Source organism: Cyanistes caeruleus, chromosome 3 (assembly GCF_971803275.1).
Source record: "Cyanistes caeruleus chromosome 3, bCyaCae1.hap1.1, whole genome shotgun sequence".
NCBI classification, from domain to species: Eukaryota; Metazoa; Chordata; class Aves; order Passeriformes; family Paridae; genus Cyanistes; species Cyanistes caeruleus.
In genome coordinates, this window is record NC_141703.1 from 32396220 (window position 1) to 32421761 (window position 25542).

At 37.2% G+C, this 25542-nt stretch overlaps 1 protein-coding gene across 4 annotated transcripts in view; it reads left to right on the plus strand.

Moving 5' to 3' along the window:
* The window catches only part of GABRG3 (gamma-aminobutyric acid type A receptor subunit gamma3), a 290524-nt gene that overhangs the window by 137768 nt on the left and 127214 nt on the right, over nucleotides 1-25542 (plus strand). For all 4 annotated transcript variants that reach the window (XM_086880630.1, XM_086880631.1, XM_023947311.2 and 1 more), the window contains 2 exons: nucleotides 11254-11474; nucleotides 13732-13814. In XM_086880630.1, the coding sequence (XP_086736756.1) occupies nucleotides 11254-11474; nucleotides 13732-13814 (304 nt within the window). The remainder of the gene's footprint in view (nucleotides 1-11253; nucleotides 11475-13731; nucleotides 13815-25542) is intronic.

Sequence of the window (25542 nt, forward strand, 5' to 3'; positions counted from 1 at the left end):
GGCACAGCACATCAAGAGCTCTTGTGTTATCACCTATTTATATTAACTATTTTAACCATTTTGTTTCTAGTTAGAAAGTGAAGCTGCACTGGAGATAAAGTATTTTTCCCACACAAGCTACACCCATATTCATCTCTTCATATAACTAGTTCACAAGTTGTGGAAGAATTGTTTTTTATTCTTTCTAATATAGTGTAAAAACTGTGTAGCAATATGAGAAATTAATCAAGAAGTACCAGAAGACATGCTGACTTAAGGAATGAGTTTGTTTTGCACATTTTTATAGGACAATATCTTATCTTCCCCAATGAGCTTTGCAAGACAGTTCTTCAAATTTCTTGTTTGGGTTCTTTGGGTTTTTTTTCTTCTTTTTTTTCCCTAATCATATCAAGTACTGAAAATTTCTGGTAGTTTCCTTTTGAATTTCCCCAACTGGTGAATGATTGAGTTTGTGAATATAAGAGGAATGTGCTCAGGTAAAACTGATAGGAAAAGCCTGAACTCCTAAAATTTCTGTCATTGCAATGGCAATCAGACATCTGTTGTTTCATCTGGTGTCCCTTGTCCCCTGACTAGGGACAGTGAAGAATTACCAGTGTCAATAAATGTTTTAATAAGTCTCACATCAAAAAGAATGGACTGCAGTCAAGGAGGAACTGGAATTTGATGGACTTTGTTTCGAAAAGAAGGATTTTATGGTTATTATGGCCACACAACACAAGAACATTTGGGAGGAAGTACGGCTTGGATCAGGGGAGCTCAGAGCCCTGGAACTGGACAAAAACACAATCAAAATTAAAAAAAAAAAAATGCAAGGGATTAAGAAACTGAGACAAGGACCAGCCCCCGATACTTATCCTATGAAAATGTCTCTTTGCTTTGGTCTCTGTTCTGAAGCCTAGGTGAAGCATGAATACATTTGCCTGCAATATTTTCCTCTGGAGAGGTAAGCTGTAATCTGGAGTGCTCTTAGGCTCAGAAATGAGAGGGCTAGGCTCAGCCTACTAAGGCAACCAGCACAGTCTTCTGGGCTCTGTATTTTGAACATGAAAGCATGCTCCCAGTAGTGCAGAAGCAGAGGGGTCTGGTTTCAGCTGAGCCAGCAGTGCAGAGGGTGCAGGGCTGCCCTGGCTCCTTTGGAGGCCAAGAGCAAAGGAAGATTTGTACACAGAGTCATTACAGACCGTCTTCTTGTGCCTATGTGGCAAAACAGTCATCTTATTTTTAGAGCAGTTAAACATTTGCATTTCCCTCATATGCAAATTAGGGCTTTTACAGATCAGCTTTTTTCTACTATTTTGTGCACAGTTGGCTTTTTTGTGCATAATTTGGTTTAATGAGAGTAGCACCTATTCACATCCTGTGGATATAGGATATAAATCCCTTGTTCACTGTGGCTCCATTTATTCCCCTGATTTCTGCCATCCAACATTTTAAACTCTCCTTTTGGATCTTACTTAAGTTGTAATAAATTTAGACTTTCTGACCTGGGTGTGTCTATTCTGCTAAGTCAAAGACGTCCAGGGAACAAGACTGAGTGGCACCAACTGGTGTGTGTACATTTCTCAGTTTTAGCTGCCTCCATGGCAGATTTGCCTTGGGAGCAACAGGGCAAGGAATTCAGCTGTCAGTAAAGTAAGGTGAATGACTGGGTGTGTGGTGCTTGAGCTATCTGTGCAGACTCTCTTTATTCAGCTGTGGGGATGCAATCAATGAGTTAGTGTTTGTTTTGAGCAAATGCAGAATTGTATATTTTTGTTTATTTTGACCCTTGAAAATGTTCAGTGATGCGTGGCAGGATGGTTTGAAATGGTGAGAAATCCTGGCTGAGCTGTAGCTTTCCTGCATCTTGGGGAAGACATGGACGCCCTCAATATCTCAGCTTCTGAGAAAAAGAGTTTGCAATTGTTTGTTTCCCAACCACAGTGTTGTAAGAGTGCAGCTTTCTGGGACACTTGGTTTCCACAGTACAGTGGTGTGTGGGTTCTTAAGATATAACATGGTACCCTGAAAGTGCCTCTGGAAGGGAACAGCTAGAACAGGACTTAGACCCATCTGATCTTCCCACCTGCCTCCTTCAAAAGTGTTCCTTACCACCTTTTGTCTCACTCAGAATTCTGTGTGAGGCCATCACTGTACCTGACCCCCTACTCTGAGATGAGTGTCTGTTTTTTCATGACTGCCCTGTCTCCCTGTTATTGTGCTAAGAGTGACAGTATGTTTAAAATCATCATGGTAACCTCTCCTTTTCTAGGCAGCTGATGGCATAAAATATGTTTCAAAATATTTTTGCACTTCTTTGGTTAAAAGACACTCTTTCCATCATTAAAGAAAACCCTCTTTAATACAGAGACTGTGATCATAAAAGCCTTGTTGTGTGCAGTCTTAGAGAATGCATTTATTTTTTGTGAAAAGTAGTTTGGCTTCTGTTTTGAATAAGGTAATTACTCAGGAGCTATGTTTATAAAGTCAATACATCTTCTGTTGTAATATGTAAATAAATACTATTGAGTATATTTACAATTTTATAATTTTTTCAGATAGCAAGTATTCTTAGGAGACCTTGATAATGTACTTTATTATATTAAGTACGGCCATTAACATATATTCTCAGACTTTTAATTTTCTCTTTCTTTGTTTCTTCTGATCAGGGATTATTAATTTTTATTTCTTTACTATTTCCACAGGAGGTAAGCTTGTCCTTGAGCATTTATGTTACTAAATTCTTAAGTTAACAACCCTGGATTCTTCAATTATGCATTTGGAGTCTTTCTCTCTCTCTCTCTCTCTCTCTCTCTCTCTCTCTCTTTCCATCCTGACTGCAGTCTTAGTAAAGCCTTAAACTACAGGTCCAAGAGAGCTTTCTCTGTACTTTCTCTGTCAATTCCAAAAACATTATTCCTTCCAGCAGCAATTTTCTTAGGAATGACTACTCTGATTAGCATTTTGAGTAACAGTGCTCATCAGATAACAGTGGTGAAAAGTCTGCACTCTGCCTTGGGCATCCCCTGCACTTCTCTGCGTGCTTTGGACACTTCTTTTTTCTAAAGTGGCCCAATTTAAAGCATGTGCACTTATGTCTCATCGAAGGCAAATCTTCTCATCAGGCACAGGCTGCAACAGGACGTGAACCCTGACATGCCAAGAGAAGAGGCTGTGGAAATGCAGTTGTGGCATGATCATAGCAATCTGGGTGTCTTTGGGAATCCTTTAAGAGCAACAGAAGACTCAAAAAAAAAAAAAAAAGAAATGAGAAACAGCAATATTTTACAAAGTCTTCCACCAAAAGGGCAGAGAACAGAGCTACAGCTGATTTTCTGAAATGCATTCTTTCCAATTTCATGCTGTGTTTCTGAGTATGAAATGACTGATTGAAGCAGAAGAGGTAATCCATCAATGTGGAGTGAAGAGAAGTAATGAAGAGATGTCAGGAGATGGACCAAGACAAAAATCTCCAGCTCTTCCTTTAACTGAAAGCAAGAATTTATCTGGAATACAGAAGGGCTGGAGCTAGCCTCCAAAGAGCCAAAATAGGGAGTGAGACAGACTAATGTTTTCTCAGAGAAAGGAAATGCTTCATGATAATTGCATGCTTTCTTTTTAGTGTGAAGTTAGCTGTCTTTCCCTTTTTAGAATAGCAGGAAATCAGTGAAATAACCTTCTTAAGCAGGCAGGAGGCAATACTACAGTGAAGCAGGTGAGCTTCCATACCCCTTGCTCCAAGATTCCTACTGAGTCAGTGATGAGAAGAGCTTTCTTTTTCCTTTTCTTTCTTTCTTTTTTTTTTTTTTTTTTTTTTTTTTAAATTTATTTATTTATTTTATTTTATTTTTTATTTTTACTCAAAGCATTCAGCTGTGGAGATGATTGGTGCTGCTTTCTGAAATATTTTGACATTCCTAACTTGAATAGCCCTTCTATCTGTGGTGACAATCTCAACTTTGACTTTACTTCTTTCATTGTATTTTCTCCATGGAACCATGATGCTTGTAACAGTATGGAAGTACCAAAGCAAATTCTCACAAAAGAGCAAGTTATTGAAAATCTTTCTATACATAAAACACTTTGGAAAGTTTTCAAACTTTTATATTTTACTACCACTGTAAACCTAACCTTTCATCTATTTTTTCTGACTATCTTTTGAAAGTACAACCTTAACACTGATGGGAAAAATAAATTCAGATTAAGAAGAGAAAAAAATCCAAAAGTAGGAATGTGTTGCCCACTCTTCCATTCTCAATAGAGGCTATTAGGAATTAGGATCTGGAAAGGGAGCAGGAGCATAGAGAGCAGAAACAAACCAAACTGGTGGAGAATGGGAAGGTGATCCCTGTTAGGCCGTCTCTTAGGCAACAAACCCAGTGTTGTACGGAGTGTGAAGTAAATACAGCCCCATTTAGGTCCTGGGCAGCCTCTGGGAACACAAAGCTCCAGCCTGGCAGAGATACTTCAGGAAAAGTTACAGGCAGCTCTAACCGTGCTACTGCATTCATCCCAAGCTCTGCTGAAAGCAAGGCAAACTTTCAGGTCATTAGAATCATTGTCCTCACAGAAGGCTTGTATTAATCTTGATACCAAAAGGGTTTTGAATGTACACTGCATATGAAACAGACTATTTTACTGTGTTTTCTCCAGCAGATTTGTTTCTTTCTGAACTATTTCCACAACATGAGAGTGTGTGTTTCCACTGGTAAACCATTCCATTACTTCCAGTTCCTTTCCACAGGATATCTGTGAGGTTTTTACCAAGTTTTGAAATTAGAATGCAAGTTGCACACAGGGTGCAAACCCAAGCAGAAGCTATCAAGCAGTAGTATTAAGGTTTACATTAAAGCTTAACATTTTAAGCCTTCTAGAGGTCTCCTGAGAGCACCATAGTTCCTGACTTCATAATCTTTACAGCATGCACTCTGATGAACAATCAGCACATATCATGAGCAGTTGCTGTGGAACTACTTCTTTCCATCAATACCAAAAATAGGGATGATCAAGGTACCTCTTCAAATTATCAGAATTCTGCTCATAAGATGGACAAAGAAAAATCTCTCAGGGTAAGATGCAGTAAATCAGGGAAGCCAAAGGTGGGCTGTTCCCAAGAGAATTACTCGCGGTGTTTTGATATTGGACATGTGAATCTACTGGTTCAGGAAGAGGGAACCACTCATCCCATATTTCTGCGAGCATTTCCTCTTTCCCTCATTTTTCACACAACTAAACAGGCAGTTGAATCAATCAGGCAGCCCTTTGCAGGATAATTTTGACAGTTCTGTTGTTGATTGAACTTTCCTTTTAGTGGTGAGCTGGGCTGGAAAAAATATGCTTTTATTGAAAATGACCTTCAAACTCTGAAGAGATTACTCACTTTTAATGTTCTCAAGTGCATCAAATTGCAGACTAAATAAATAGACATCATGAGCATGGCTTTAATATTTGGGACATTTTCTTCTAAAACACAATATCTCAAACCCTTTTCTTTGTACTTCTAATCCAAGGATGAAAAAGAAAGAATGATCCTGAGTGTGTTTACCTGTGGTCTATGGCTGAGTGGAGTAAGGGGGAGACACTCAGTCTCTAGAGATTTGCTCCCATTTCTCTCCTGTTTCCCTTAACAGCCCCTTCCCATACTCCCTTTTAAACCATAATGTTTAACATTTCTATGACAGTTTGCATGTCACAGGTTCAATCATTAATTTTTTAAGCATACTTCTTACTGAATGGTTAGTTCCAAGCTTCTGCAGACAGTGCTTGAGGTGTGTTGTGGTTATACATGTTATACAAGGGGTGTGGGAGGGCACAGAATTATTGTAATCTAAACTGGACTCTAATTATATATCTATTTTCAGTTGGGTGAGTACCAGCTTCACACAAATTCCAGTAACAGCTTTAATCATTTACAGTCTCACTCTGTCACCAATCAAGATATAGGTTCTAAAATGAAAAAAAACAAAATTGTCTAGTAGACAATAGTAAAAACCTGAAAAGTACCATGCAAGAAATTCTTGCATTTTCTCTAAGGACAGGGCTCTTGACATTGTTGTTGCTGACGTGGAGAATTTTGAAAATGCAGAAAATGAGAAGGCTGCAGCAGAAGCAACAAAGGAATGCAACACTATTATCTGTAGTCATTCACATCCATTACCTGGCTGTGACAGCTTATTAAATCATATTTTTCAGATTTAAAATGAGACAGTATGATAGGAGAAAAGCTCCATGTATTACCAACAATAGATTAGCTACTCTTTTGACTGAGAAAACAATTGGAGACTCAGTTGAAAAGCGAGTATTTTTCTCTGTGACTAAGGACAACTTAGACAATGGCATTTTCAAGGTGTTCCAAATCATTAATCATTCCTACACAGTTGAAGGGCAAATAGTTCAGTGCTGACTCTTGATTATTTTCAAAGCACTAATGAAACCACATTAGGAATATTTGAAAATGTGAAAAAAAAAAGAAGCTAAAATCAAGTAGTTAGAACTTTGACTATGTGCAGCTATTTGCAGGTAATATTGTTGCTAAATCTGGGTTGTATCTCCTGTCCACAAATCAGTGAAAATTAAGAAGGCAAAATTGTCTTTAGTTTCTTGTTCTCTTCATAACCATAAAACAGAAAAATACCATCTAATTTTCCTCATCTCATTCAGTCATTTCTCTCAGATATTTCAGACTGGAGGGTTTATAAAATTTGAATGGGAAGAAATGTTCTACATGAGACAATTACTTGCATACTATGCAGGTAAAGGGACGAAAACATGTTTTCTTGGTTTTAAGAGTTACTTTTGGAAGCTGTGTGAGCATTGTCAGGTGTCAATTTATGATCCCATTTTCAAAGCTAACCTCAAAGGAAATGATACAGAGGTTTTCAGTGACACAAAGTCACTTACAATTTCCAGATGATAACTGAGTGTTTCTTGCAAGCAGAAGTCTTGCAATTAGAACAATCTTTCTCTTTACATGATGAAAAGCATAAGATAATGCATTAATTTAAGGTTAATTTGCATAAAAGTGCAGAGGAGAAATTCTTTGGTCATAAGTAGCTACTCAACACTGGGGAGTAATAATGAAAAAAAAAAGACATTTCACAGAAAGATACACTGTATCTGCCTGAAATTAGGCTTTTCATTTTCATAGTATCAAACAAAATACAAATAAACTGATTTAGTTTTACTGGGAAATATTACTCTTTCCAGAAAGAGTAAAAAAATATTAGTAATCTAGTATTTTTTAAAAGGTCTAATGATGTGTGGTTATAGATTCAGCTGAGTATTTGTCTATATCACCAGTCTTCAGCTAGGAAACATGTTCATATTTTTTGAAATTTCCTAAAATTATTTACTTTTTAATAAAAAATGTCCCTATGTAATCAGATTTGAACAGATTGTAGAATCCTGAAAGAGTTTTCACTTCAGTGAAGTTTTTTAAGAGTGGGGAATTTGGCATGTAGCATGGTTCATTAACTGACTTTTAAAACCAAACAAAATTAAATCTATTATAACTGATAATAAATTATACTTCTATCAATCCTTTAGATTTATAATGAATTTCCTATCATTAAAATTTAATATTATCCCAGAAGTATGTCTATGTACTAAAGGAAATAAGATTTCCCTAGAATTTCTCTTGGTGTTAGCATGTAAACCTATTTCTCCTGTTAGGATTGTCCCTTCTTCTCAAGGAGAATGCCTTTTCCAGTTTGGCTGCTCTGGAGTGCAACTTCATTTAATGCATCCAGGCACTGTAATAATGAATATGTGGTAAAAGTAGGAAAATCTTGGTTCTGTTTAGGTAGCATGGCAAACCAGGTGCCATTAAGACAAGAAAACTTAGGGACAGAACACTTTATTGTACATGACCTCAGTATTTTTCACATAGAACATGTTTTGCATTTTTTTTTTTTGCTTCTGGGAAGAAATCTTCAAAATTTTGCTGGCTTTCTCTTCTTTCTGTGCTCATTGCAGTAGTCAATATTTGCTGCAAAAAAAAAAAAGGTGGGGGGGGAAAGGGAGAATTGTAAGGTTATTAACAAAATTACTGGTGCAGTGGTAGAACAGAACATAAAGAATATGGTTAGAGTTCTAGAACGTTGTTTCATGTGAGGCATCACATCACTGAAACCTGATGTCCTGCCTGATTTAACTGCAATCACAACGTTTTGTAAAGATCTAAAATGGCAGGTATTAGCTAGCAAATGAGGAGTATTACTTTCTTATATCTTATCATATTGACCTGTCTGTGAAACCAACATAGAAACCTTTCGTCTGGCAGTTTCTTGGTGGATGCTGTGGGCTGCAGATCTCTGTACCAGCTCTGTGCAAAACAGTGCATGGAAGCTGTTGACTTTATTGGGAATGGAGTATCTGTTGTCAGTGAAGATAGAGGTTATTTTCTGAAATATGCATAGACTTAGAACCATTAGAAGTGGAGAACTGGGTGCCAGTTTTACAAGTGACTTCTGCTCCTTCATGGTACAGTGACTATTTAAATATCATACCTCATTATTTGCTTGGTTAAAGACTGAAGAAATCCCAGATATTAATGTAAGGGATTTACTGATATAAAATTCACTTCTAAAAGGGGTAAATGGCGAGAATCTCAATTCAGATATTAAACAGAAATATGTGTTTCTTTTTAATGGGAAAATTTTAGTTTTGTAATTTTTACATTCTATCTGAGCACTGTAAATACTTTTTTAAAAAATAGGGTTAAAGTGTTTAAAAAGTCAATACAACTAACTTCAAACAACTTTAATGACTTTTCTTTTAAAAATGCTCCTTTGTTTTTTTTTTATCATCCCAGTTTGCCAAAAGAAAAATGCAGATATTTTTCAGAACTAATTAACTCAGAAGATCTGGGAACCATTTAATTTGAGTTGAAATTTTTTTATTAAGGCAAATGGAGTGGCCCATTGTACAGGTATTTTGAATAATGATCTTTGGTGGCACATTCTACTTGCAGTAATAAATAATGAAGATGCAAAACAGGAGTTGGGCAGTGGTGTTAGAGTGACCCTACTTCCTGGCTAATGTAATTCACTTAGCCAGAGTAGCTTACTGGAATAGAAACCACAATGTTACATTTATACTGCTTCTGGGGCCCACTTTGCTCAGATCTAGCTGCAGTACCTTCTCAGGGTAATGTATTAAGGAGCTCAGGGTCTACCTTTTCTTTTGGCAGAGTAGAAATCCTGAACACCTTAAATCCTAAAAATCATTAAATATGCATGATATACTAGAAAATAACTATGGTTACTCCTAAATTTAGTCAAAATGAAGCATTCATATAAAATAAGCTCAAATTTGAATATCACGCAAAAACTTGTCCTGTGAAAAGACAGCACTGTCATTAGCCAGCTGTATACAAATGGTCTCTGCTTCTATAAATACCGATTCTCACATGTGGGCTAGGAAAAGCAACTCTACTCACTCAGCATATGGAGAAACCCATAGACATGTCTGGCATATTCCTCTCTACAGAAGAGAGGAGTAAATGTGAATGTGCCAAACACTTCTCACTAGACTTTCAAAGGCTAAAATGCAATTGACTTAAAGAAGGAAGATCAGTGCTCTGGCATCTAAAACCTGGTGCATTAAGTGTGTTTTTTCTGAGTATCAGAAGTACACTGTGTACATCACATTGCATCCTTCAGATCTGTGGGGATGTCATCCATATGAAAGAAAAGTCTCTTCAGATTCAAATCTGTCATCTTCCCTGTGAAAATAAAGGTAATAATACAATGGGAAAGAGTAGTGAGATAAGCTATGAAGGAAAATGGTCCTTAATGCCTTTGGTTGCTAGGCTTTAATTCCTGAGGTGATCTACTACCTGATGCTTGGATACATTCTAGCACCACCTATGCACCTTTTGATCATTTACCATCTAGAGATGAGATGTCCAGAGTGTGTTTTGGACTTGGATTATGCCAGTGAATTGGGTTTCCTGGTGTTATAACATCAGCTTTGAAGGGATAGCCTGACAAAAATGTAATAACACAGGCGAAACAGGTGTATTTTAGCAAAATCACTCTCCTCAATTCAGACTGCAAGCTCTACTAGCTGTCTAAAGAAGAAAAAACCCATTTATTGTATTAAAACAATGGACAGAAAGAAAATAAATAAAAGAAAATTCAGAATTGTCAAAGAGAAACCAGACTTTACACATAGCCCTAATTATCTTTGTTCAGATACACCAGGAATGCATCTACCAGGGGTCCTAAAGAGATGTTTTCCTTTGGATTATTCCCAAGCCCTGTATTAGCCTCTGTTCTGAGCATACACTTTGTGCCACATCAGCAAACGTCACCCCTGTCACAGCCAGCCCTGTGAAATTGGGAGGGTATTGCATGACAGACTCAGATGGCTGTTTCCCTGAGGTTCAAAAATAGAGCAGTCTATTTTTCATTTTTCAGTCTGTGAAAAGAGGAAGAGGAACACAAGCAAATGAAGCATGACCTTTTGCAGTCTCTGGTGGCTTGAATTCAAATACAGAATTAAAACACAATTTCTTCCATGGGGTCTTAAGTGCATAAACCAGTGTGTTTATATATTCACCTATATAATTTTGTCTGTCTGTGTGTACTTTAACATCTTCATTTATATGTACTATGATGGCTTACCTGCAGAAAGAGAGTAGTAAAACCTGGAGTAACCAGAAGGAAAAATTTCATGTAAATTAAGGTACTAGCATATTCAGGAATGAGTGTTCAGCTCTTAGCATCAGGGATACATGAGATGTCTATAAAGGAGCACTAACCTGCCTTTTCATTCTGCTGCAGTGTGGCCTGGGAATGGGTGGCTGAACAATTGCTAGCAAATGGAAAAAATAATTTATTGAATTTACACAACCTCTTCCCTAAAAATCATTGCTATAATCTGGGAAATTTACCGTTCTCTAGCTTATGTGTGTTCTGTTCTTGTTTCATGTTTCTTACTGGTCCTATGACAAAGAAGTCTGTGTAAATTATACCTTCTAGCTGTGACTTTTCAGAGACAATGAAAGAGAATGTGCTAATGCTGAAGTTGTTACGGTGCAGGACAAATGGAAGTGCTTGGCAAGTTTCATTAAACAGCTAGACATAAAAATAAAAGGGTGAAATAATAAATTGGAAAAAAAAAAAATCCTAAGGCAGTAGAAAAGGAAAACATAGTTCCACTGGCCAGAGCATACCCCACACCAGAACAGACCTAATCAAACACCAAATGTGAAATGTGATTCTTCAAAGAACTGATTTCAATTGATGTATCATGCTTTCTTTGCAGGAATATCAAATTGATATATTTTTTGCCCAGACATGGACAGACAGCCGTCTTCGCTTCAACAGCACCATGAAAATACTGACTCTGAACAGCAACATGGTTGGCTTGATCTGGATCCCAGACACGATATTTCGTAACTCAAAGACAGCAGAGGCCCACTGGATCACCACCCCCAACCAGCTCCTCCGCATATGGAATGATGGCAAGATCTTGTACACCCTCAGGTGAGCACTTGGCAAGGTGCAGGGCTGAAGGCTTCTCCCACCTCTGGTGTAGCAATAGTAATTTTCAGCGATGTGTTTGCTCTGCTCTGCTGTTTTCTTCCTGATGTGTACTTGGCCACGCTTTACAAATATTTAGCTGTTCAGGCATAAGTACTGCCAAGTTTAAAAAACAAAGTCTTGTCTTTCTAAGAAAGAAACCTTGAGAAACAGGAAATAAGTCTGTCTATATTGTACAAGCTGGGCTTTTTAGTGCTTGTAATAAAATTGGGAATATGTAGTCCCATAAAACCTGTTAAAAGCCTTTTCGATCGGAGCTAGATGCAGGGCTGGATAAAGCGTTTTTAGATTCATGTTAATGCCAATACTCTATTCTTCAAATAAGTCATGCTGAAAGATGGTCTGTCACATCTCATCACAAGAGTGAATTGCTGGAGGAAAGGCTTTTACAGTTTTCTAATCTTTGTGATAAAATCAACTATACGGTATTAGAAATACTGTATATATTTGCATTTTAAAAAGCCTGTGGAAATCAAAGTATGTGTTTACTTGTGGAAGAGATGAGCTGTTCAGAAGGGAGTTTTGCCATAAGCCATGTTCCACAAGTTTCGGAGACGTGCCTTTCACGCTATATTTCCTTCTTAGTGAAACTTAGAGGGCTGATTGTGCTTGCAACTGCTGTTGGGCTCCAGTACTTTGCCAGTCTTTGGCAAACAATAAGAAAGGAAATTAACATCTGGAAAAGCTGTTGATATTTTTAGTGCCCTTTCCCTCTTAGGCTTTCTCTACTGTGAAGAGCTCTTGCGTATTTCAGTTGCCTTTAGCTAAAGAGTTTGAGGATTAAGGTGTCATCTTCAATATTCTCTTGCTTGGGTTGGGTTTTTTTCTGAGGAGATTTTGATGGGTTTTTTGTTTTTTCTCTATTAAGTTCTGTTTCAGTATCTCAGGTCAGGTATCTACTCAAAAGTATTTAGACTTGTATACCTCTTACTAAAGAAACTATTCGTTGAATGGACTACAAAATTTCTCTAAACCAGCTAAAAGTAAGTTATTACTTGGAATAAGTATTTTTAGTATGTGAAAGATGTTTTGAGTCCTTTTTGGTCACTCAGATCAGCCTCCTTTTCACACAGGAAAAGCTGCTAGAATGATCATTGTTAATGCTTTGGCATTCAAACCCAGTTATCTGACCTGTGTGCCAGAATGGGTATGACATGGCAGAGGTAGCTAGTGTGTGCCCTGGTGCTGTCAGGTGCTGATGGGTATTATGTGTACAGGAGAAAGCACACAAGGTTCAGTGTGCTTTCACCTCTCCATCTTCTTCCCTGCCGCTTTCAAGGTGTGAATGCCCTCCTGCTGCAACACTGCAAATCCTCTTCCAGTGTCAGTGCAATAAGGCTATTAAGTACCTCACAGGTGACCTCTTCCAAGAAAGAGTTTTTCTCTGTGCCATCCTATATCTGAGACACAAACCTTTTTCCACAGAGTTTTTAATCTTTTTATTTAGTTTCCAAAAAGAAAAACTCACATAGCCCACATGCACGAGTTCTGTCATGAAACTAGGTAGTATTTTTTTAAACAGACTGTACAATAAACTAGCGCTTAATTCAATTTTCCTTGAGTAAGTACATTCACTTTGTAAGCTATTAGACTGAAGATTATTGATTTTTGTTAGCAATTTTTAAATTGACTATGTTCATAGTATACTTTGTGTTAGGGATGTCATGTAAAACCAGCTTTCAAGTAGGGATGAATATGTTTCTGCTGATCTCTTTGTTCCATCTATGAGATACAGAATGGCATATAGAGATTAAGTTTTGGAGAGATAGCCTGAAGAAATTAAAAGAATTTTAAGTTCACACTATAAGTACACATGGAGAATATTTTTATAAGTTTTGCTCTGAAGTTCTAATTTTGTGGAATTACGTACCACATGAGCCATATTTCCTGTTATTTTTGTAAAGAATAGTTGCTTTCATCCCAGAACCTTCAACGATGAATTTTCTAGAGAAACACGTATGCACAGATTTCCTGGGATCCAGAAAGTCTTGATGATGTGCCTGAAATTATTTAAGATCATTATCATTGTTTTGTATCAGGCTTAAATAGCCAATGAGCAATTTACAAATAAGGTTCTTTCCTTTCAGGCCTTTTTTATGGATATCAGAGCATTCTTTCATGATGCTTTAGGTTACCCTGCCTCCTCCTCTGGCTGCTCCCTGTGCTGGCACATAATAACAGACCCTTGGTTTCTTCTCAGGCTTACCATCAATGCTGAGTGCCAGCTGCAGCTACACAACTTCCCCATGGATGAACACTCATGTCCTCTGATATTCTCCAGCTGTAAGTGCTGCTTTGATGCCTTATTCTTGTATATGACTCATATGCAGGGGTGTGAGTTTAATTCTGACTTAGGTCAGGTTGGTCAGTTGTTCCATAACTGGTATAAGAAGTTTAGGTTTGCTCAAACACTTAGGGAACTTTTGTTTTCCTCTCTTGTGGTCCTGATCAGTGAACTTAAGACATGAAGTCTCCCACAGATTTACTCTGTTATTTTTGCTAGAACCTGCCTTTTTAGCTGATACTACAGTCACAAACTCAGCAGATACTCATACCAGTCTGTTCAATGTTAATTCATACAATCACTTGGCACTGCAAATGAGAGTTGAAACTTCGGTTTCCTGGTGGAGGTGCACAGCATGAGGACATGCCCAGTAACCTCTGAACATCTGAGTAACACCAGCACGTAGCCTGGTAATGCCTCTCTGCTTCATAGTAAAAGTAAATGGTGCAGCTACTGTAAATCTCATTTTCCTTTTATTGTTCAGCTTGTCCAGAAGTCCCAATGTTGTGTTGTATGTTGTTTTGCTGGCATATTTAAAACCGTCCTAACAGACAAAAAAAAAAAAAATACATGGGGAAATGTATGGAAAAAAAAATCAGGTGAGTTAATTCTGAGGTTCAATATTACTATAAGAAGTTAACTTAATGTGGATTCATTTGAAAAAGCTTGAGAGCTGTCAGCTCAGGAGAACACCTGCACAGTTTTGTAATCCAAAGCTACACAATGAAAAGGTTTTAAAAACATTTTTAAAAGGAGCTCCACTGAAGGTTTTAATCTTGACAATCTTTAAGATTCAGGATACATGTTTTTCAGAAAGTGAAAGGAAAATGTGTTGTTTTGTCTCTCTATTTAGAAACAAGATTATCTCCCTAATCCCTTTTAAAGTGAGAGAAGAATAACACTATTGAATATTTTCATAATATTTATTGTGCATATGCATTGTTATTGATTTCTATTTTAAGTACAGTACGAACAGTGATACACAATCACAAAACAGATTTGAATTTCTGACTCAGAGTGTATTTTTCTTTTTACCCAAGAAAAAAAATTTTAAAACCTATCATGCAAATGTCTCCCTTTCCTCCAAAATTCTATCACTATGTTGCCATTTTTTATTTTTTATATGTTAAAGTGAACCTGGCCAGAAATATACAATTGTGTGTTTAATTTGGGTGTGTGTAATATGCATATTCAACTGACCAAGAGGCAAATAGCTCCTGAAGGAGCTTTCCATCTAATGAACGCTGGTCACTGAACTCTATGCACCTCAGCTATCTTTAGTTACTACATAAAACTGCTTTTGCGGCAATCTGCTGTTGTTTTGTTGAAGTGCTGGGAAAGGTTTTTGATTTTAAAAATCAAATTACAGAGATTTATGGAAACCTACTAAAAGTTTCAAGTCCAAAGATAATAAATAAAGCTACCGCATAAATTTGATTGATCCTGTGATAGCAATATCCAAAGAAAGTGAACTGTAATAAACAGGAAGTCACTTCAAACCTTGCATTCCCTAATAGCTAGACAGCTGCTAAATGCAAGTAAATTATGCTCTATGGTTTTTATTGAGAGGAGAGGATATCATCAGTACTTCAGCAGGCTCTGCTCCATGACAAAGTTCCAAATATATTTTGGATTTCAAATGTTCCTCCTAATTTGATCTATTAGCTCAGAACATTTCTCACCTTGCAATATACGTGTGTTGCCATCAGACATGTACTACTGTCTGTGGAGATTACATAGGCTAAAGCAGAATGTGAATGTGTTGCAGTCTCTATGTGTGTTCCTCGTAGTTTTTTGCCAGATGGAGGATCCTGTAGAGGAATGTTAAAATAATGTTTTATAATTTTGACAACATTTTTGGTCATGTTGATAACAAGGGTTTATTTCTTCAGATTCGTGCTGAATTACATTTTTTTTCCTTGAACAATTTTAGCACAGGTATTACCATCATACAGGACATCTCCTATATGGTTAATTTGTTACATAACTCACTTGTATTTTCAGTCTTGTGTACATTCATAGCAGTCTAGCTAGATGGCACTCAGTGGGACTCATGAAGTGAATGACTGAGTGAATGCCTGAATGATTTATTGCTGCCTTCTCTGACAAGTTTCTGAAGGGACAAGCTGATTAGGGATTCCAAGATGTATGTCTTTGAATAAAATAAAAACCTTTGTAGAATTGACGGCGCACCTCTGCTTCCCCCTTCATCCCTCCTGTTTGTTCCTCAGCACACAGACAAATCTTTGTAGTTTCCACTGTAGGCAGGCACAAAGAAGCGCAGGTTTCAGGAAATATTCCCCACACCTCTACACACAGATGAAGTTTAATATTTGAAATTTCTGACTTTTTATATAAATTTCTCTTGACATTTCAGAAATTTGAAACTCATCTTAAATTTTGTCTAGAGTATTTACCTCTAGTGCCAGCTAATTTGCATCCTAACCCTGTTCTTGCTCTGGGGACAGCCGATGATCTCTCTCAGTGGGAATACTGAGCTCCACTTCACCTGGTTGCCAGGATGAATAAGGAGAAAACAACAGCTTATGGAAAGCACCCATCTCAATGTGCTAACAGTAGTTACCAAAACACACCTACCCTTCCTGTGGAAAATTGTTGCTCAAGAACAAGTTCCTGGAGCTCTTTAGTTTCTTTTATAGGAGTTAAAAAATATTTTAATAATCTGAAGCTCATTAACCTGTGCAGGTGTTGTATGTGAGGTGACATGATGGCTCATCTGGCATGCCAGGCCTTGTGGTCAGTGTGTGCCTGTAGCTGCTGCTCTTGTGTAGCTGTGCACTCAGCACAGTGCTCATGTGAAAAGCTGATCCCAGGAACATCATGCAGGGCTGCTGTGCCATGTGACAGCTTGTGTCTGTTCCATGCACCAGATTGGTTTGATCAACCACATGTGCCAAGCAGGATTTCTCACTAACAAGCTACAACAAGGCATGGTACGAATGTGCATTTCCCTGGAAATGTGAAGAAAGAATCAATGCTGTGACTTGATTGCAAGTGGAGCAATCTTGGATAGATTTTGCTCGATAAGAATCACTCTTTCTTCATGTGGTTTTAAAGTACTATATGCAGCAATGTAAAAATATTCTGCTACTGTCGTTCTTCGTTTGAGTTAATTTATCCTCCTGAGCCAAGGGAGGCTGCTGTGCTTCTTTTGGCACTCAAATAGCACATTAAACTGTCTTGGTTATCTCTATTCAGCATTGATTTGAGCATTTTGGAAATACTCTCAGGATGCTGCCATAAAATTCTGTTTATTGAGGTAGTTAGGGTTCACATAAACTTCAGGAAGGAAGAGGAGGTGTTCTGTCTGAAGGATGATGTCAGCACAAGAACAAATAAATAAGACATAAGCAAGAAAACGCAGACTGGGAATGAAAAAGTAAGCAATTAATTGTGAAACTCCTTCTATAGGGAACTGTGGGTGCTCAAATATTATAATAACTCAAAAGTGTTTGAACAAAGCAAACAACAATACATTGGGAGCTGTGAAGCATAACAAGATCACTTGGTGGTAATGGCCACTACTTTTTTTATTGTGAGGGATAAGAGCATTATAGATTAAAGAGCAGGAAAAAGAAGCTGAATGGCTAAGTTACTTGAAAGTACTCTTTAGCATTAGAGTTATCATGTGATTGTTTTTTAGCTCACTTGCACAGTTTTACTTTTCCTTTCTCAGTCACTGCTGAGGCTGTTGAATGTTCTGGATTTTCTTAATTTGGGAGGACCAGGAGTGCTGCAAAATAATGTGAGAACATTTGCACTCAAAACTGTGTAATAGTTAATTGTTTGAGGTTTACATTATTTTCAGATGAGCAGAAACTTTCACCTCCTCTCCCCATACACGTGCTCAAGGTTAACTTGACACTCCTTCAGGTGACAGCATATGAAAGCCATGCCAAAATGAAGCTGACAAACCCTTTACTCCTTGTTTTCAGAATCTGGTCAACTAACTTTTTAATTATGTCCAAGGAGGTTTATGGTGGGAATCTGTGCTAGCTGCATACCTGAGGTCTGAAACAATCTGTAAGGCCATGCCTGGGGCTCTGCCAGATGCAGTAATACTGAGCTGCAGTGCAAGAGGCCAGGAAAAAAAAAAAGAAAAAGAAAAAAGACTGAATTGATTAATGGATTTTCACAGGTTTATTTTTCTTGCCGCTGTTCTGATCAAACTGCAGATACAGTTGTTCATTTTAAAAAGCACCTTTGACTTCGACAACAGGAATTATGGCACATTCTGTAGGCAATTAATGATCTTCTCCCTAGTCATAAGGTCAAGTGTCCTGAGCTGCCCATTACAGGAGGATTGCTGCAAGACAGGAAAAGGTTGGCATGCCCAGAATGCCATTCTTATTGCAAACACCAAAATACATATACAAAGGTTCACAAAGAATTCAGTTACTTTTAGTTCAGTTTAAAATAGGAGAAAGCAAGATTTCCATCGACTGATGGTCTAGTTTGTTCAGCCAGGACTTAAACCAAATATTTTTTGCCTTTAAATGTTAGAGTTGTTTTGGGTTTTTTTTAAAGTGACATACAAAAATATGCCAAGTATTGCAGGAAAAAAAAAAAAAAGGAAGGAAATGTGCAATGTTATTAAAAGAAATTAATCCAAATCTAATGTAGTGCTTGAAAGGAACAGATCCCATTTTTCTAAATATAGACTCAGTTCAATCAAATGTTCCCCCTTTGAACATGAAACCTCTTATGGATATGCAATCAGTACTTTGAGCCTTGTATCATTAATTTCTAACACAACTAGCTGTCATTGCCCATTTTAATATGCTTCTCCTAGCCTAGAAAAGTAAATGCTGGTTTTGTGGAATGGGCTGTGCTTTGTTTCATCTCCTTTGTCATCAGCAGAGTCATTAATACAGTCTGAGGGCAGAAATTTAGTTCTGATGAAGAACAGGCCAGAAGGAGCACAGCTTAATGTTCATGTCTCAAGAGGAGTTTCATTAAAGATGCTGGGAAGGCATTCTAATGTGCAGAAAGAGCTTTATTCCAGATCTGAACTTCCATCTGTGCTCTCTGTAATGGGCTGAGCCAGATCATGGGGCATCAATGGAATTCTTGAACCAGTTCTTGTGATGAGCATATTTTAGGTATTGTAGCTTTCTCCTCTTCTAGGAAGATAGAAATATTCACATGCATCCTTCCTTCTCTTCAGAAGACTGGCTTTTTCAGAGAATAGTCAATATAGAGAGATCTTATAAAGAAGAAAGAAGAAATATATTTATAGAAAATATGTCCTTTGAGGTTTCCTCCCAAGCTCTGTATTTAGCATATGGCTTTTGTCATATATACCAATAAATGAACATAATATGCAAAGCATTCCTGTGATACATCCCTCTTCCTATTCTTCTGCTAATTCTCCTCTTACACAGACATTTCCATATCTTATTTCATTTCCCCTCTTTTAAACTGTTTTAATTACACATTTTTTTCAAATAGCTTGGCTAGTGTGCAAGACAATCTTCAAAGAAAATTTGATCATCCCAGAGATTTATGAGGTGTGTGTGGCTCTGTAAGGATCTTCTTTGCCTTTGTTAACCTGTGAGCATTAATGTTTCTAAGCACTTTTTTCCTGAGATACCTACAATGACACCAGGATACAGTGAATTTAAAATAGGTGATAATCTTACAAAATTTCATTTTGTCATTCCAATAAGTTTTCTGAATGTATTCTGCTACTGCTCAGTTTTAACTCCCCTTAGGTTTCCTTAAAATTCCCTGAGGGTGTTTCTTTTTCTTATCTAATAAAAGTTAGATTCCTAGGAAGTATTGCACTGTTTCCTGGGGAGTCAAATATTTATCCAATTCCTTGACTACTCACTACTGACTAATTCACTACTACTTTTCTTTGTGTGACTCAATAAATTTCTCAATACGTAAGAGACATTGCATTAAGTATCCTTAGATTTTTATGACTCTATTTTATAGCCAAGCCAAGACTCATAATAATTATTACAAAATTAATTTTTATTGCAAGTTCTGCTAACTTTTATCTAATTTCTCAAATATTATGTATTTTTATGAATCTTTCAAATTCATCTCTGATGCTAGTACACTCAGTGTAAAATTATACCCTTTACATCAGATTTATGGTAGATTTGTGCCAAACTAGTGCATATTGTAAGTATTATTTTGGAACTACTGTTTCTGTTAGTATTGTGTCTCATTGTTCAAGGTGTATTAGTGGCACCTTTTTAAACATTTATGGCTGTATGATTCAATGCTGGCTCCAAATACATGCAACATGTTGTAATGAAAGTGGAATATTAATCAATATGACATTGCATCTGATAACCACTAATACATAAATGATACATCTTTGGTGAAAAAAGCAGTGAAATTTCCCCAGGGTCAAGGGCTGACCTTTGCCTCCTTAGTGACCAAGCAGAATTGAGGGCCATGGTTAATTCATGTAATATCCCGTGCTCCAGTTCCTCCAAAAAGAGCTAAGGTTTTTTACTAGTAGCAGACCAGATTCTCTCCTTTTATAGTGAAATTTTTCTCCACAAGATTGAAGGCTTCTCTGGAGAGGGAGCAGCTGCCATTACTTCTAGCAAATTGAGACCCTAGAGTAAAATTACAGCAAGTGCTAATTAGTGAAGCCTAAAATGCTTAACTCATGATATCTTAGGGCCAGTGCAGTCTTCCAGAGAGACTCTGGATTGATGGTAGGCTATTCCAGGAACCTGGCATCTAACCCAGTTTTGCAGCAGTCTTCTAAGGATCCTCAGTGTCTCCATTTGCCCTGCACAATTGTCTGAGGAAGATGGGATGCCCATGATATGAAACAAACTCTCTAGGCAGCCTGCTTCAGAGAAAAAAAAGTGCTATTCCTGGATCACAGGTTTAATATAGGTGATTGTATTTCAGGGATAGGACCCCCCCAGCATTTACTCAAGTTTCTACAAGGAGACTGGAAGTCTTAAAAATCCCAGGTGCAATGTAGCCTTTCAAAGCAACCAGTCTCATTTTTCTAAATTTTTCTATTAGTAATTTTAAAAAAAAAGAAATCAGACTAAAAAAATTTTAGAAAATAAAAAACCTGCCTGAGAGCCAGTTATTTTTGGCAAGAATATATGTAGCTAAATTACACTTAAGGTGTCAGTAGAAAATAAGAGAAAGTGCTGAAGCAAGACATGGCATATCTGAAAACTGAATGTATCAGCAACAGACCCAGGAGTGTCTGCTGTGTGACAGTCATTGTTAGTTCCCATGATTTCATCACATATCTCAAGTTATTCAGTGTGTATTTAAAACCCATTTAAGCATCTCATCATGTGCCAATGGGAGCCTGTTCTTTTTATCTTTCTTTTCACCAAACGTTTGACAGTGTGACAAATGTACCATTGACAGAAAGAAAATAGTCTTAACCCTCAAATGTAATATAACACCTATTATGTACTAAATGTTTCTATTATTTTTAGTTGCTTATTTAGGTTTTTGATAATTAGTTTTCAAATTAATCTGATCATTAGGGAGGGGCTGGTCCATAAGCTGTGAAGTCCTGGCTGTCCTACACTTGTAAATCTGACATACAGAGCTCATATTTTTGATATTTAGAGCACCAGGAGGAGACACAGTCTTTTGCATCATTAATCAATATAAATCAATAAAAATTACATTTTTTAACATAAGGAATGACTGATTTTGGCACACTGTAACAATTATGTGACAGGGAAATGTAGCCATCGATGACAGGAGAGTGGCTTTGAGTGGCTACATGCTGTCCAGCAGGAAAGAGAGGGGCTCCCAACTACATCAAGAGATGGATTGAATGTTAAGAGCTGTCTCTGAAGAATGGCCTTGAATAGGTCACAAGCTTATGGGTAAGATTCCCATGGCAACAAGGGGAACCTTGTGAACTGGTAGAAATCCAGGAGTTACTGCCCTCAGGGACAGATCTGACAGATGTCTAAGGACTCTTTCCATAGATTGTAAGAATTCTTAATTCCCCAGGTGTAAGAAATCAGGCAAGGAAGATAAGAGATGAACATGGCTGAGCTGAGACTTGCTGCTCAAACTAATGGTCAAGAAGAAAATGTGCAGGTAATGGAAGCAGGGACAGGTGTCTTGGGAAGAGTAGAGGGATGCAATCTGGTTCTGTGGGAATGGGGTAAGAAAGGCTAAGGAGCATCTGGGGCTGAACGTGGCAAGGGATGCAAAGAATGACAAGAAGGGCATCTAAAGGTATGTTAGGGAGACAAAGAGGGTAAAAGAAAGTGTACATCCCTCAATTAGCTTGTCTGGCAAACTGGTAACAACAGAGAAGAAGGCTGGGGTATTTTCTCTTACAGACAACAGCCAGAGCCAGCTGTGCCCAAACTCTTCACAGTTCTATATGCATAGCTCACTCCTCTTTGGGTCTTTCATAATTAACTTAATTCTTCAAGAAATTTCCAAGGATACCTTCCACAATTTATGCTTCATTGTGTGTGAGCAGATGTTACAATATAGCTTATTTAGTATTCCTTTCCTTGTAGCCTCCCTTAATGTAACTGAAATGTACCTCATAAAATATTACATAAAATATGAAATTAGAAGTCCAGGTAGACTCTGCTAAGCAACATAAAAGTTGCAACGTTTCCTTTCTTCTGTTCTGATTTGCACTTTTCCAAAGGCAGAAGACAAGCTTGATTGAATCCACAAGGTTCAAGCTATTTTAGATCTCTAGTACAATAGATTTCATATTTTTTAAGAAACAAAGAGCATGAAGTTTTCTAATTCGTTTTGTTGTTTTAAAGAGTGGATTAAAAAAAAAATAAGAAAAAAATTGATTGTGTTATTGTCTTCTGTAGTCACGTCAGTGGCCACATTAAAATTTACAATAATGCATCTCCAAACTATGAGAACTGTATGTTTGAACTTACTGGTCTTCTAATAAGACAAATAATTGCTGCAGAATTTCTTTGAAGTATAAAGAAATCTTTTGGGATTTTGAGAACCAAGAGACAACAAACCACTGTCAGATCCAGAACAAATACCAAATAATTGAGAAGAAAAGGAGAATAAAGAGAGACCAGAGATGCCAAGGTCAGCCAGAACACCTACAGTACTCCACAGAAGTAAAATAAAACCAGTGAATATCGACTCCCAAATTAAGCTCATCTTGGGTAGAGCTTAGTCGATGCTTGTTACTTCTGCCAGGCTTGGCTGACAGATGATAATGGGGTTAGTAGAAGCCATTAAAGGTTTACTTGTAACAGACTCAAATATAAGATGAAAACATCAAGTCCTCGACTCATTAGCCTTGTCTTGTCAATTTAATTTACTTTTAACACCTGGAAAAAACAAGGCATCCTGGAAACAGGAAATAAAAAGCCCCATCCTTTTCTTGCTTCTGGCACTGAAAAATTAATGGAAAAAACAAAAGCATATCCTAAGAGCTGATGGAGCTAAGAAAAAAGAGTGAGGCAGTCATGCAGCTTTCAGTGTTGTTTTCCTCATGGTGCTAGAGGACTATCAGAGAAATGCCCTGTTCATCTGTTCCTCTAAGAAGAATGTTGCTGAAGTTTGTCTGGCTGTATTCCTTGTTGTGAAGGGCAGGTCTGCCTCCTTAAAAGGGATTAACTTTGCATAAAGAGTATGTTGTATGACAGATAATAACATTTTAATCCTTTTTCATAGTTGGGTAGCATATTTTTCTGTCAAAACAATATATGATGGGATTATGCCTTTTCCTATCACATAACCCTCCAGACAGACAAACAAACAACTGATAAGTTTTAAAGAAAGAAAGCAGGAATACATATCAAGACATGAAATTTAAATAAATTTTTAAATAAATATTTTTATGTTCTCCCATAGGATGCAGATCTTCAGTTGGTGCTTTAAAAAACCCTGCAATTTTGTATATCTAAATAGAGAGACTATTTCTGTGGAATGGAAATTATGTTATGATTCAATGTTTGGGTTAGCCATGCATATTAAAAAGTAATTTATTTTCCCTAACTCTTTTATAATGTAACTTCTGGCAATTTTGCTACTAATCTATTAATACTCAGGAAGAGCTGATTTTTCCATAAAATCTTTCCATCAGTTGTAGGAAAGTAACTATGAAGAGGCATGTAAATTGAATAAAAAGTTCTCGCTGTTCTGAGGGGATCTGCCAAATCAACAGCATGTACAGAAGGCACTGAGTTTCTTTTCTTGATCTTTGTACCTGAGCTTCTTTCACAGGAAAGCCAAAGGGAGAGCTGGTGTGTGACTTTATTACGTCCTGATGGGGTGGGAGAATCTAGGAGCTCCGAAGTTCTCCCAGCTGCATCAGTTGCCGTGTCACCGTAATCAGACTGTTTGTTTCCTGTAGTCTGTTGCTTTGGCATTGATGTCTCCTGACAAGCACTGGGAAGCAAGGCCAGCTCTACCTGTCTCTTCTGCATGGCCAGCCCTGAGTGCATCACCACATGGAAGGTTCCAGTCAATGCCTTTTTTTTCAACTTTGGAAGCCTCATTTGACATCAGTGTTCCTTCTCTAACAAACAACCATCAGTGAAAAAACAAGACTTGTATTAAATACAGATCTGATTATCAGGAAGTGGAATGAATTGACAGTATTTAGGTCCTTCATCAATATCTTTCTATTTTTGTCCTTAGCTACGCGGTTTACTAGAAAAACACATCAGAGCTGTTCCATGCTTGAGATGGGCCTCTTACACAACAAAACCACTAATGAAGTTCCCAGACTTGGTCTTTAGATCAAGGTGTTCTGTATCATGCCCCAGAATATGTTAAAGCTATCTAAATTCCTAACTAAAACTGCTGTTTGACTAGAGCATAATAAAATAATATGTGTGAAAGGCTAATATGAAATTTTGAGTGGACATGTTAGACCAAAAGATCCATCCTGATATCACCATCTTCTGTTCCAGTTTTGTCCTTAATAAGTAAACAAACAGCATGAGTATAACTAGAACAAACCTACAAAAAAGAATCTGTGTTCTTCTCTTTCTCTCACAGACATCCATCCTTCTACACATACTCACACACACTAGAAAAATGAGAAAGGATGTGAAAAAATATATTTAATAATTTTAAATCTTTCAATTTCTTGCATGTTCTCAGCTAATAAGGTGAAAAGCAATATGCTTGAAGCCATGTAGAATTAAATAAGATGAAGGAAAGAAAAAAACAAATCCTACTGTGAATCCTCTAAAATGGACAAACAGTCTGGCCTTTAACTTTTCTTAATGGAATATATGTCAATATTTAGGTATGGCCTTGAGGTACTCCAATGTTCCTATACTTATAAGTCTTTCCTTTATCTATATTAACTGATTTGACATTTGAGTGTACATTTCCTATAACTGTGCTTTAAAAATATTGTCTTCAGAGTTACTATGGTATAATCTGCATGTCGCGTGGCATTTGAACTGAAGAAAGCTGAATGTCAAAGCTCATGAACAAATTTCAAGGATTTTCTTTTTTTTTCCCTTTTAGAGGAGGTTATTCCTGTGAAATATAAACTCTTCTTTTTGAAGAACATACATTTTAACTTTGTGGTGTTTTGGTCATGAACAGAAGGACGTATCCAACAGTATCACAACCTGAAGAACCAGAATCCTAAATATGTGACGCTTAGTTTCAAATCTCACCTTAAAAGGACAACAGAAAGGTTCTCAATATATTTTTTTCATTTTGCTTGTAAGTGGCCTGATCACACATTTTACAATTTTTAATTTTTTTCTGTATCTCTGA